Below are 14979 nucleotides of genomic sequence, written 5' to 3'. Positions count from 1 at the left end.
TATAAGAGGACAATGGGAACCAGAGGGTCATGAGGCTCCTGTACATCTTCTGTACAGGTTTTGGGTGCCACAGAAGACACATGACCTGCTTTTAATTCCAGGTTTCCAATACCTTGTAGAACATCCAAAAATACCTGGGTTCCTCATTCCAAAACCGACTGCTCATACTCTGCATTTCATATAGGAGAAGACACCGAGAACCTTAGAGTCCGGAGACTCCCTGCAGATTCTGTGTATGTACTGTACTGGTGTTGGGTCCCGCAGTAACCATGTGGCCTGCTTCTGTTTGTAGGTTTGCAAGAGATTATAGAGCATTTACAAAAATCTGGGTTTCTAATCCCAAAAGTCCACTGCTTATCCTCTGTATTTAATAAATAAAGAAACTGGGAAAGAAGTGTCACATAATTCTGCAGGTTCTGTGCATCTACTGTACTGTTCTTGGGTATCACAGCAGTCTCATAGTCTGTTCCTGCTTGTAGGTATGAAATATTATGTAAAACATTCACAAATAGTTGAGTTTCTCATCCATAAAGCCTACTGCCCACCATCAAATTTGGTATAGGAAGATAATGGGAACTTTAGAATCACGGGGGCTTTATGCATATACTGTAGTATACTGTACTACTGCTTAGGTCCCACAGCAGTAAGTGTATTGGGTCCCACAGCAGTCACATGGTCTACTTCTGCTTGTGAGTGTGCAAGACTTTGTGGAACATCTACAAATAGTTGGGTTGCTCATCTCAAAAGCCCACTGCTCATCCTCTGTAGTAGATATGAGAAGACATTGGAAACCTTAGATTAATGATGATCCTGTGCATCTACTGTACTTTTGTTGGGTACCAGAGCAGTCCCACAGTCTGTTCCTGCTTGTAGGTGTGAAAGAATATGTAAAACATCTACAAATTGTCAAGTTCCCCATCCCTAGTGCTCACTACTTATCATTGAAAATAGGAAAGATCTTAGCGTCATGAGGATCCTCCACTAGTGTTGGGTAGATGTCATACGGTCTGCTTATGTTTTAATGTGTTACAGCACTTGCAAAACATCCACAAATTGATGGATTTCTCACCCGAAAATCTCACTGTTAGATATAGGAGGGCAATGAGAATCTTATGAGGATCCTGTACATCCGCTGTATTAGTGTTGGGTCCCACAGCAGCCATGTGGACTAATTTTGTCGTATATATGCAAGTACTTTCAAAACATCTACAAATCGCCGGAGTCCTCAATCCAAAAGCCCACAGATCCTCCGCTGTATTTAATAATTACTACTTCCATCTCCACAACCACTTACTTTGGGAACAGGTAGACAAAACAATTGTTCATTTCCTTGCAATGGAGATTGCTAATCTGTCACAATATCTGCACCAAATATAAGCCCATTCTGTTTTTTAAAAGACATGTAATGAAAGAAAGTCGTGCTGCTCGGTCTCCTTTCCTGTGCTGCTTATGAATTCATAGCACAGCGTGACGGTTATTAAAATCCCGTATGAGAGAGGAGCGAGCCACACAAAGAGATATGAATTGGCATTCTGTGGAGATAATGCAATCCAATGGGCAAAGCATGCAGCATGTGCTTATCCCGGAAGGGGAGACATCTAAAACAGAAGATAAATTGGTATTCTGATGAAGTATGGCCAACCAGCACCAGTCACCAGCCACTCTGCCATCTCTCACTGCAATTATTGCAAGAAAAACGTTTTGTCTGCTGAGTAATTATTACTTTAAGGAGGCTGTAAAGACGGAAGAACATGATGAGGCTTCTGTTCTAGAATTGTGTGTCCTAAATAAGTTCTACATGGAGACTATAGATGACCCCTGATCTACAGCCGAGGCGCCCAAAGAACAGGAATGACTTATGCAACTAGCATAGTAAGCAAGGTGTAAAAGCAACAATTTTAGGTATTTTTTACCTGAAAGGAGAGGTAATGTGGATGGGTGTTTATAGCTCTTATCAAATTTTGCGCCTACGTCTTAGTGGTAAAAAGATAGAGCAAAAGGAAAGAAAGTAGTAGGGAAACAGTTTATATTTTACGTTAACAATTCACAGTCAGTCGGACACAAACCAAATGAGAAATACAAAGATACATGAAGTGTGGTCCTTAACCCACAGTTCCTTATGGGGTTGATAGGACAAGTACTAAATAGGTGTCAACTATGCAAGGCAATTTACATTTCTGGTTCCAAGAGGAGAAAATGAACAAAAACAATGTACATTCAAAAGTAAGCTAGGTCTCAGGTTCTGACGCGTTTCACCAATTAGGCTTTCTCAGGGGGTTGTGAGAACCCGTACATAAACCTATATTAAAGAACATATAAAGTCGTTCAGTATAATAAAGTTGTTAATTCAAGGGTAGTTTCAGCAATATAGTAGTCATGATGTGCATTTAGAGTCTACAATTTACAACCAAGAATTGTAAATCTAGAATATGCAGTCCAGTTTTGGTCACCAGTTCACAAAAAGGACATTGTGGAATTGGGGAGAATGCAGAGAAGGGGAACTAAACTAATAAAAGGAATGGAGGAGCTCAGCTATGAGGAGAGATTAGCTGAACTGAATCTATTCCCCCTTGAGAAGAGACGTATAAGGGGGGATATGATCTCTCTGTATAAATATATAAATGGTCCATATAGAGAACTCTCTTCCCAATTATTCACTTTGAGATCATTACAAAGAACAAGAGGGCACTCTTTGCGTCTGGAGGAAAAGAAATTTAAGCTCTGGATAAGGAAGGGATTCTTTACTGTAAGGTCTGTGAAAATGTGGAATCAGCTCCCTCAGGAAGTAGTTTCAGCAACTACTATAGATTGCTTTAAGAAAAAGCTGGATGATTTCTAGAAGCACAGAAAATAACTGGGTATTAACCTCCTGGGCGGTAACCCCGAGTGTGACTCGGGGTAGAAAAAAGATACTAAAAGCGGTAACCCCGAGTCAAACTTGGGGTAGATAAACCTATAGGAAATAGGAGTAAATCGCTACTTACCTGATCCACCAGCGTCCCACGTCGTCCTTCTCTGCCATGTCTGTCTTCTTTCTTCCAGCGGCCGGCTCCCTCTGAACTTGATGAGTCACCGGGGAGTTCCCGGTGACGTCGGTGCGTGAGGACGTTGCCGGCGGGGTGGGAAATTCAAATCCATTTGTATTGCATTCAATACAAAATAACTGTATTGAATGCAATACTTTGGATTTATATGTGTAAAAGGGGTACACTGTCTTTCATGAACATTTATTTTACAGTATTTATATTAGTATGAGTATATTATTTATTTATTTATTTTTATTTTATAAATTTAAAAAAAAAAATATTTCATCTAATTTATTATTTTGACATGATTTTGTGTTTCATACTATAATCATACTATTATATTATTCTGTAAAATAAATTTTCTTGAAAAACAATGTACCGACATGAAATGAACCGCCCAGGAGGTTAAGGCTTTAAAGTAAAGATAACGGTGACTGTTGATCCAGGGAACATCCGATTGCCTCAAGGAACCAGGAAGGAATTTTTTTCCCCTGCTGCAGCAAATTGTACCAGGGTTTTTTTTTGCCTTCCTCTGGTCAAACTATGTCCATAGAATTTTAAATCTGGGATATGCTTATTTCCCTAGTGGTTCAACCTGATGGACCTCAACTTAATGTCTTTTTTCAACCTAACCTACTATGTAACTATGTAAATAAAAATAAGCTAATACTATACCTTTATAGCAATAATATGAAATAGAAGTATGTCTAAGAAATAATGTACAAAAATGTATTTTTTATCTGGGCCGTCACGATGCATGGTCACCATATACTTCCTGAATTAAGATGGTGACTTAAGAAAATGGAATCTTGGAAATCTTGGTGTCTGCAGTTCTTGGCTTTGCCTAAATATTGAACACAGAGCAACTCCCGCTGTAGCCTCCTGTGACTTCCTATAATGTTACAGAGTGAATGATCATTGGGGGAGTGAAAATGCTTCATCTTACCTGCAGAGGACTAAAGGCATCTTCTCAGACAAAAGTCACTTGGCTGGAGCTCATGAATGGATTTGCACTTTTGTGCTTTGAAGGGCCGGATGCACAATGCAACCGTTTGGCAAAGCATCACACCCCAATGCATTATAGGTGTGTTGTGGTGCACTAGGGGTGTTGCCAGCTATTAAACGTGTGCATTAGAGCAGATCTTTTAATGAGGGCACCCTAAATTACTATGTATTGTGGAAAAAGGCAGCAAAACCAGTGTAAAGCCAGGTTTCATGACAGAGGGCATTTAACCTGTCAAAGGATTTTATTTCTCTCCATCTAATCCGGAGATTTATACCAGCACAGCCCCTTCTGGCAGGAGAGAGGACCTGATCAGTTTCAGCTGTAGGTGAACTCCAAGTAGTTGCATTAGACACACATTACAACATGATTGTACAGCAACCTCAGTTTAAATTGTACAAAAAAGTTTCCATGTATTCAGAAAGTATGGATTCATGTATTTTTTTCATTGGATCAATGTCAATAGTAAAGCTGGGAATACTCCTTACCCATTGTGAAATTTTCAAACACTGATCTATTAGGAACAGCATAACAGTTGAGGTTGCAGAGCAGCCGTTACGGTACCAAGAAGCCATCCATGCACTGTTGTTCCTGCCACCCATCTGAATTTAGCATTATCCCAACCCAAATTTACATATTTTTATGTGCTGGCAGTTAGTTCTTCCAAATTATTTCTGAATCGTGATTGACCAGTAGTTAATATGACACTACGAAAGGGTGAAGCAAATGCAAATGTGAAAGGGTTTAAATGTTAATTTGTCATTTTGCGGCATTGAGTAGATAAAGGAGTGAATTACCTTAAAGAAAGAGCTGCCCTAAGATACCTTTCATTATGACAACGATGTCACGTGACTGGGCACCGAGCAAAATTAAATATTTCTTTTTAAAATACCTATATTAGGGTATTTCCTTAGATCAGCCCACTTCCTGCCAATGCACCAATGTGCACTACCCTGTTCTTCACTTCTGAACCAAAGTGCGCAACCCAAACTATACCCAACACAAGGACTCTTCTCGCCAACACTGACCTGGTGAGTAATACTTTTCCCTCTTGTTAGGAATTAGTTGTTTGCCCTTTGCTCAGCAGCTTGCAGCATCTCTTGCTTTCATTTAGCCCTGCAGCCTTCACCTGAGATATATCTTTCTCACAATCTTCAGCAAAGACACCTAGGCTGTGTGCAACTGAAGGGGATTTTTGAGTATGTGCTGCGGCCAAGAAGTGGCTGTTTGGACCCATTGTAGGATTTATCTGGGCTGGCCTGCTGCTGATGTGTTTATCTGTTGGATTTACTGTTGCTGATTCTGTCTGTTTTCTGACCCTGTGATTGTATCCTGCCTGAACTGATCTTTGCCTGTGACCCTGACTCTGCCCTTGGATACCTTTGTTGGTGGACTGCTCACCTGTGTATGACCCTTGGTTCTGTTTCTGGCCTTGTCTCTGCTGGACTCTTCTGTACTGCAGATCTGTGGATCACCTATTTACTGACCCTGGTCTGACATCTTGTTGTGTTCCCTGTCCTGCTCTGTGGGCTCCTGGTGGTCTGTCAAATCTTCCCGGACGCCATTCCTTGCACAGGAGGTAATCATGTCCTGGATTGATGCAACAAGTTTCCTGGGGTTGAGCATGGGCTTGCTAAAGTGAAGAATGTGGAGTTATATTGGGGGACTGGCATCTGTTGAGCGCTGGCACTGGACCAGGGACTTACACCCGTTTACTTTTTTGGGTACAGCTGCCATAGTTTTGGTCTTCCCTAACAATTGACCCAATGGTGATCCCTAGTCCTGAACTAGCTTAGAACCACGTATGTGGTGCATCGGTGAACAATAAACTTTTAACAAATCTTTAACAAGCAGTAAACAAGCCACCAATGATCACCTCTATTGTGAGATTTAAAAATGTTTTTTCTACAATGCTTACAGATACATACGTCTTAAAGCGCTCTTTCTGTTTGTTCAGAATCAGGGCTGGGTTTATAGCTATGATACTGCATACTGTGAGCTGCTGAAGGAGTCGGGCAGTCTATTTGCAGTGCACACTATTTGCAGTACATCCGCAGGTCAGCCTACAAGGTGCCTTGGGGTGCCATTAAGAATAAATGGCACTGCAGCATCCCAATGCTTCTTATATGTGTTATTTAACATAACATTTTTTAAAAACAATTTTTAAATGTTAATTTGTAATGTATTAAGAACAACATTTCATTGTGCACAAAGTGATAATTACACCAGCAACCAGTTTTTGTCAATGGCATTTTGCAACAAAGCCATATCATTGCCGGAAAGATGATCACATAAGGAGGAACCATGTTGATGAGTTCATGAGCATTAGTAGAGACCCGGAACTAATAGGTACAGTGAAGTTTTACAGCTAGGATCATACAGAGATGCAGACCCCTAGCTGTAACAGTGAACAAAGATTAACATTTGTTCAGCATGAAGCGTTGTGCTGAGAAATGGTATTCTACAGACTGTGGGCAGGAAAGGGTTCAGGATTTATACACAGGTGACATCTATGTAGAGAATTAGCATGGCACAGAGACCTTATAATCACAAACATGTGCCAGAGATGGGCTGGTGGTCCACAGCCAGATGACAGATTGCTATTTCCTAGGAGATAAGTGTCGGTGCCCATCGCAGTATATGAGCCTGGCAGAGATATTACACCAGTGTCCTCTGCCAACACTGCAGGATGGCAATAACATAACAGCAAATGACGTACAACCTTCTCATTATCATCAGCAGACATTACATGGAGTAGAAATGGAAACATCTGAGGGTAAAGGGAACTTTAAAAAGGAGAAGAATTTTACACTAAAATTATTTTGGGTCTTTTTAGACGAAAATTAGGAAGATACAACTTTTCTTTCAGAGTGAACTCTGTTGCATACCTGGTGGAGCATTTAGACATTTTTTTCCTGTCCCTGGAAAAATAATTATTTTATCAATATCTTTAGCCCTCCATATAAAGGTTAGGACATTGACAAAGCTTTGTTACCTCGTGCGTCCTAATGTTAATGTAGCCGTCATGGTACGTCCGAGGTCGCTGATGCCACGTAACTGGCATAGGTGCACATTGGGAGCCACTCTGTCCAAAACAAGCCAGCAACTTCAGGAAGTTCATTTCATTGATGAGCCGGAGAACCATCAACAGCAGAAAGACACACACTGAGCTGACAGCGAGGATGGGAACCCTCTGCAAGATAGAAATTATATAAAGACTAAAAAAAAAATGAATAAATTACAAGCTCCACCACCTTGGTTTTGTTTTTTCATTATTTGCATTATAATTTTTCCACTATAAACATTAAGAAAATAAATACATTAAAAAAATGAACATATGCAGATACAGGAACACTGGGACTGGTTTTTTACAGCTCTCTCTAGAGAAGATAGACTATCATGGGAGAAACTGTGTAATCCGGAATAATTTAAATACATTTCCTAAAATCATTTTCCATTAAATGTTTTCAATCATTGACCAAGTCTATTCCATGTTTGCTGGATCATCCTTTTCTCCTATGATAGTCTATCCTCTCCAGAGCTTTAAATAAACAGATCCATTCTTTATCCAAAATTTCTACTGTTCCCATGAAATATGTGATTGCATCCGCAATACATACATTATCAGTATAGTTGTCATGGAGCATACCTTTTGCAATAATTTACTTTAAATTCAAAACAGAAGGCAATAGAGGAAAAAGCAGCGTATTGTGTAGCAGGAAGAGATACAGAAGGGGAGAATGACCCGTTGTGTAGGTATAGTAAGTGTCAAGGTTACACGAAGGGTTAGTATAACCAAGGCAGATTTGGTGTGAAGGTTAACACAATCGTTAGTGTTGGGGTTACAGAGATGGGTGGGATGAGGGTTGCAGGAAGGGTTGGTGTTGGGGTCACAGAGATGGATGGGATGGGGGTTGCAGGAAGTGTTAGTGTTGGGGATACAGAGATGGGTGGGATGAGGGTTAAAGGAAGGGTTAGTGTTGGGGTTACAAAGATGGGTGGGATGAGGGTTGCAGAAAGGGTTAGGGTTGGGGTTACAGAGATGGGTGGGATAGGGGTTGCAGGAAGGGTTAGTGTTGGGGATACAGAGATGGGTGGAATGACGGTTACAGGAAGGGTTAGTGTTGGGGTTACAGAGATGGGTGGGATGAGGGTTACAGGAAGGGTTAGTGTTGGGGTTACAGAGATGGGTGGGATGGGGGTTGCAGGAAGGATTGGTGTTGGGGTTACAAAGATGGGTGGGATGAGGGTTGCAGAAAGGGTTAGGGTTGGGGTTACAGAGATGGGTGGGATGAGGGTTGAAGGAAGGGTTAGTGTTGGGGTTACAGAGATGGGTGGGATGGGGGTTGCAGGAAGGGTTAGTGTTGGGGATACAGAGATGGGTGGGATGACGGTTACAGGAAGGGTTAGTGTTGGGGTACAGAGATGGGTGGGATGAGGGTTGCAGGAAGTGTTAGTGTTGGGGTTACATGGAGAGTTTGCATGCGGTTTGTATTGGGGTTACAGGAAATGTTGGTATAATGTTAAGAGGAAGGGTGTTTGTTGGGTTACTAAAAGAGTTAGGTTTAAGTTTACTCAATGGTTTAGTGTTGTGGTTACATGGAGGGTTAGTGAGTGGTTTACAAGGAGGGATAGGGTTGGTATGGGAGTAACTCTAGGTGATTCTTTCTGTTCCACAGACAGTGATTACCAAGAAAGCAGATGGCGGACTCCTAAATGTTTTTGCATCAAGGTGGCTCCGTAGCTACAATTCTTGCAAAACATAACAAGGGTCCCTGATATGAATCTTGACCAAGATACAGGGATGTATATTGTATATGTATTTGCATGGCTTTTCTCCAGGCACTCCATTTTCCTCTCACATCCCATAAACATACAGCGCTGCCTAATATGTTGGCGCTATATAAATATTATTAATACTGGTAGGTTAATTGGCTCTCCTCCCCCATATTGGTTCTTGACTATGTTAAAGACAATAAATTGTGAGGGACAATTATTGACATGACATGACATGACATGTAAAGCTCTGCAATAATAATATCATGTATTTGTATTCATTTTTTTCATACACTACATTGAAATATAGATATTCTCAGACTTTACACCAATGTCGTGTAAATGACTTTCCTGCTAATATATTATACAAAACCTCAAAGTGGTCGCTACATCCAGAATGTTTTTTTTTTTTACCAATTCGAGCTAGTCGGGTATAATAGGACTGTTTTCTTTTGTTCTGTTCTTAATAAATACCTGGTGAAAAAGCTCAACAATTACAGTAAAAGCTTCTTTCTTCATGTGAGACAGAGGAGAAATTACCTTTAATAGCCTTCTCTTTCACAGACTTCCTGCCACCCCCCAAGCCTCTGGCCCTTTCTGATGTCTTGCTTCCACTTCACACGTTTGTCCTCACTTGGATTTTCTGTTCCAGCTCTGCCAATGATTGCGGCATCGAGAAAGAAGCTCTTAGGAGACTGATGAAGGATTTTAAATTGAAGAGAATGTAGAATGCATTTTTTTATAATGTATAAATATCTCTATACTTTATTTGTGCATTTTTGAACTTCCTTCTACATCCTTTTTTTAATGACTTGCTGAGCTGTTGCAAAGGCTGAAAGGGATCAAAACCCGTAAGCCAAACTATTTTTAAATGTGTAATTTTTTGCTGCCTAAAAAATCTATAGGATGAGTAAAAGGCGACTGCTGGTGTTTTATAAACTTTTAGGTAAATCCTAGTATAGTGGTCTGAGCAGTACAATGACATGTTTAGGATTAGCTGGGGGTCTGCACAGATAGAACGGGTTCACTTGAGATGCAGAGTCTAAATGACATCTGGTCCTCACCAAAGCACCCGCAAGGGGCAGATGGGTTGGATACCTTGGAGGCCACTGGGCTCTATCCTGCAAGGTGCCCCCAGGATGTTACCCCTACCTGAGGGGAAAGGAAAGAGAGGCTTCGGTGTGGAGACAGGTAGTGTTCAACATTGTACCAGGGTTTTTTTTGCTTCCTCTGGACCAACTATGTCTTATAGGGTTTTATATCTGGGATATGTTTATTTCCCTAGTGGCTGAACTTGATGGACTTATGTATTTTTTCAACCTAACCTACTATGTAACTATATAACAGTCAGAGTGAGGAGGGGAACAGAGCTGGCAATAGGAAAACTTGATTCATGGTGCAGGACAATGACAATAAAGAACAAGTGTAGAATACCATGGTAGTTGGGGCAAGTTAGATGGTGCAAATTCACAGCATTAGTTACTACTAATGCTAAGGTAAAGCTACAACAGCCTTTACGGGTCCCCTTCTGCCTGGGTTGTGTCTATGTGTGCATAACTGCCCGTTGACGTATGGGCCCAGGGAATATGACTGTATATGCTCCAGCCATGTCTTTCAGGCAGTGACAGGGAGTAAGTCGCCAAAAGGCCTGCACAGGATGCTGGGGGAAGTTTTGGGGAGCACAGGAACCAAAAAAAAACGTGTAAAGAAGAAATCTATTCTGCTCTATGTTCATCAAAACTTTACTATATTTAAGAGATGCAGAACGTTATATCCAACCATTTACGAATGTTCACTTCCTTCTCCCTATACTTTTGTTCCATCTACCAAACCCCTGCATTGTATGTTTGTCCGGCATTGACAAGGAAGCACAGATCACACAGCCAGGAATCCAGCAAACAACACACCTAAAAATGTCCAAACAAAACCCTTGCTGTACAAGAGAGCAAAGATTGGAGAAACAGCCGGTGAGGAAAGTGACTGTAATCTCTCTTCTTTTAAAAGAGGTTCTTTTTAACAACTAAGCATCAGAATCAATTGTGGAAATACCCAAAAAGTGTGCCGAGTACTGACATGTTCTAGTTTTATAGCGTACCAGTTACCCCAAAACTAATTGAATGCCATTTCCTATCTTAAGAGGTCATTCCGCTTTGGAAAATAATACATGCTAGGCTGTCTAAAAAGAAAGACCAACACCAGCTTTGCACTTGCTGAAGCTCTAAAATCTAAAGAGCACCCAAAGAGTGAGGAGGAGAAGAGAGGAGATTGGGGGCCACATATAAAGCCATATATATATGCTGACTCAAACCAAAACATTTAGATAAACTAAACTTTCTATTATACTAGGATATACTGGGGACATTTAAATCAGGGCTAAAAAAAAACGAGTATACCATTAGGGCAATCGAGAGCTTCTAAGCTTGAGGACTCCCGCTATACTGGCTGCACTTAGAGCCACTCCACTCCACAGCCACACTCATTACGGAAGACTCTTCATTCCCTGGCCCCCTGATCCACCACTGATATTCACCTAAACCTCACCATACAGCCAGAATGGATTTCGTTACCTAGTAGCCTTTTATACGAGCACTTAAATTGCATTTGAGTGATAGCTGCTGCAGGTGACCAGCTCCACTTCAAGCTGTAAATGGCACCTCCATCCTTTGCCAAAATATATATAGATGTTACATGGGGGTCCATGATACACGTGCATGGCATGGAGGGAGACTGCGTTATTACAGATAAGAAAGCTTCTACCCTCAACTAAGTGTCATTAGGGTTGGTTTACCTCCCAGTGATCTACTAGAGCGTAAACCCAGGGTGACAATCTCTGATTGATATAGGCCTAAAGAGTAACAGCACACCTCCCCGGTAAGATACCATGCCAGAAAATGTCCAGAGCTGCATATCCTATGGGCAGAAACAATATTTAGACAAATTAGGAGATGGAGTAGTTCCTGGCTTCTACACCCCAGCATTTTGTCAATTGAGACAAGCGGGGGGCCCAATATTGATGGGTAGGAGGGAGATGCCAGTAATACAGCTCTTTGGCATAGATGCAAGGGACCCTGGGTACATACCAGTCATGGCATCATGTATACATTCGGCCTGATTTATTAAAGCTCTCCAGGACTGAAGAAGTTAGACTATTGTGGGAGAATCTGGGTGAATCTGCAAACCTGCAATGCATTTCTTAAAAAGCTATTGCTAATAGTTGGCAAACATTTTCGGTCCTGGAACAGGTTTGCTGAATCACCCAAGTTCTCCAATGATAGTGTATATTTTCCAATCCTGGAAAACATTAATAAATCAGGCATATGTATTATTGCACATGTAATGCACATGTTTTACCGCAATTAAAATAATGCAAAAAAGTGCAGTAGGTTGAAGCGCCATTTATTTTGACCCTGAATATTGCCTCAACAAATATGGTGCCAGCAGCTCTCTAGTGATGAAGATGAAAACATTGCAAAGGGAAGAATTAGGATCTCTTTTGAAGGTATTAGGTACATGAAAATATAATTTTTACATACCACATAAAACTAAATCTGATTCCAGGGCTGCTGTGTACCTTTAAGAATCCATACATCTAGAATATAGCGTGGCTTAGGAGATGAGCGCAGTACAGTAAAGCGCAGAACAAGTCGGCAGTAATTGCCACGGCACGATGATTTACTGTTGCCTGCTGCAGAATTTTAACTTCACTGCCAGGAGCTCCAAGAGAATCTGGTCAATAGACTTAAGCAAGTTGATTGATTCCTGCTGGATGGACATTTATGGCGCCTGTAAATATCCCTGGACAAGACAGGTTTCTGAAGACAAAGCCCTTATCTCGGCTGGAGAAGAAATTCTCACGCTGCTGGAGCTTACACTTGTAAAACTGACATCTTTTTAGGAGGAAGAAGCAGCAGGAAATATTAGCTCTTCAGGCCACATTGAAGTGTCGTTAGTGATTGGGTCTCTGATTTGCAGAACTGAGGTCCTCGGCTTAACTCCAACCAGCTACCCCATCTGCTTTACGTTAGTATGTATTTCCCGTGTTTATTTGGGGTATCCATTTTTTAAGGTTAACTAGTTTCTGAGCAATGTAAACCAAAACGTTTGTAGGAGTGCCTGATATTGCATTGGGACAAAAGACTTTAATCTGTTAAAGGGGCCCTGACAATAACTTGCAGGTAAAAGTACAGAAAAATTAATGCTTACTTTATATTAACTATTGTTTTTTTTCAATTACTATTATGGGATATGGGACATTTTAGATATTTATATATTAAAATTGAACTATAGTGCCACACCTAAAAATTATCAACAGGCAGAATGTTTATTCCAAAAGGTACAGACAATGACCCTTCTGCAATAAAACTTACCAGCCTGGCTGTTGGAATTAAGTCCATACAGGATGTCTATAACCTACAAGCAGACCTGGATGTACTGTTTGATTGGGCAGCCAAGTGGCAAATGACATTTAATATAGATAAATGTAAAGTTCTACACTTGGGGGCTAACAACATTCATGCTTCATACTGTCTATGGGGAATACATTTGGGGGAGTCAGAAATGTAAAAGGATCTGGGGGTTCTGGTAGATCATAGACTTACAGCATACATAGCCAAGCTGCAATATCTAAAGCTAGTAAAGTACTTTCTTTTATTAGGAGGAATAGACTGCAGAGATAGAGAGATAATCCTGCCCCTCTACAAAGCATTGGTCAGACCACATCTGGAATATGCCGTCCAGTTTTGGGCCCCAGATCACAAAAAGGAGATTGTGGAATTGGAGAGAGTGCAGAGAAGGGCAACTAAACTAATAAAAGGAATGGAGGAGCTCAGCTATGAGGAGAGACTAGCTGATCTGAATCTATTCCCCCTTGAGAAGAGACGTATAAGGGGGGATATGATCACCCTGTATAAATATATAAATGGTCCATATAGAGAACTCTCTTCCCAAATATTCACTTTGAGATCATTACAAAGAACAAGAGGGCACTCTGTGTCTGGAGGAAAAGAAGTTTAAGCTCTGGATAAGGAAGGGATTCTTCACTGTAAGGTCTGTGAAAATGTGGAATCGGTTCCCTCAGGAAGGAGTTTCAGCAAGTTCTATAGATTGCTTTAAGAAAAAGCTGAATGATTTCTAGAAGCACAGAATATAACTGGGGATTAAGGCTTTAAAGTAAAAATAACAGTGACTGTTGATCCAGGGAACATCCGATTGCCTCATGGAATCAGGAAGGAATTTTGTTTCCCCTGTTGAAGAAATTTGTACCAGGGTTTTTTTTGCCTACCTTTGGACCAACTATGTCCATAGGATTTTATATCTGGGATATGTTTATTTCCCTAGTGGTTGAACTTGATGGACTTATGTCTTTTTTTCATCCTAACCTACTATGTTACTATGTTTGCAACCTTCCACTTGTTATACACTGAGCTGGCAATGCATGGGCCAAGACCTGATGGGTATTCCGACAGCCCCAGAATATGGGTAGGAGATACTTCATCCCAGCCAGGCTATTTAGGATGGCTAAGGACCTCCAAAAAGAAGATCAGGTAAAGAGAGTGGCACCCCCCATGCAGCAAGAATAGGTGAGTGCAATTTAAAATTGTGATCATGCAGGTAAAGTTTAATATACTTAAGATGTAATATCTCCAATCTATTCTGCAATAAAGGGCTTTCCTGATCAAATTTTGTTTTCATTCTGAAGGTTTAGTTCTACTTTAAAGACACAGATATAATTTTAAATATTTCCATACTTTTATTTCAACATAAAATCTTAGAACCAATTGCTCCTAAGCACTTTAACTACACCATAATTAGAGAGGGTACAAGAACATGTAATTAATGCTGAAGGATATCGTGCATGTTGGGATTTACTGGGCTATATAGCAATTATAAGTATTATATGTGTTTCTCATTCCAGCTGACGCGTTTCGTTTTTGCTTCTTCAAGTTGGCAAGAGAACAGTAAATATGGTAGTGTGTCGGCCTTCAGGGTAAGAATAGGAGATGCATCCCAAGTTTCCAAAAGATCATGGAGGACAAATAACCTTACAAGGTCTAACTTTATATGAGTACTAAGCCATACAAATGAAGAGACTTCAGGAAGCCATCCAAAATAAGAATATACTATTTTGTTGAATTATTGGTCCATGTTGTTTTAAAATGTTAGGCCCATCAAACC

General features: G+C 40.7%; 1 protein-coding gene across 1 annotated transcript in view; it reads right to left on the bottom strand.

Moving 5' to 3' along the window:
- ST6GALNAC3 (ST6 N-acetylgalactosaminide alpha-2,6-sialyltransferase 3) overlaps positions 1–14979 on the bottom strand; it is a 211776-nt gene that overhangs the window by 121899 nt on the left and 74898 nt on the right. Inside the window, exon 2 of the mRNA XM_072419495.1 lies at positions 7025–7222. Coding sequence (XP_072275596.1) covers positions 7025–7222 — 198 coding nt within the window. The remainder of the gene's footprint in view (positions 1–7024; positions 7223–14979) is intronic.

The sequence above is a fragment of the Pyxicephalus adspersus genome, chromosome 8 (assembly GCF_032062135.1).
Source record: "Pyxicephalus adspersus chromosome 8, UCB_Pads_2.0, whole genome shotgun sequence".
Lineage (NCBI taxonomy): Eukaryota > Metazoa > Chordata > Amphibia > Anura > Pyxicephalidae > Pyxicephalus > Pyxicephalus adspersus.
This window is presented reverse-complemented; position numbering and strand designations above follow the sequence as displayed.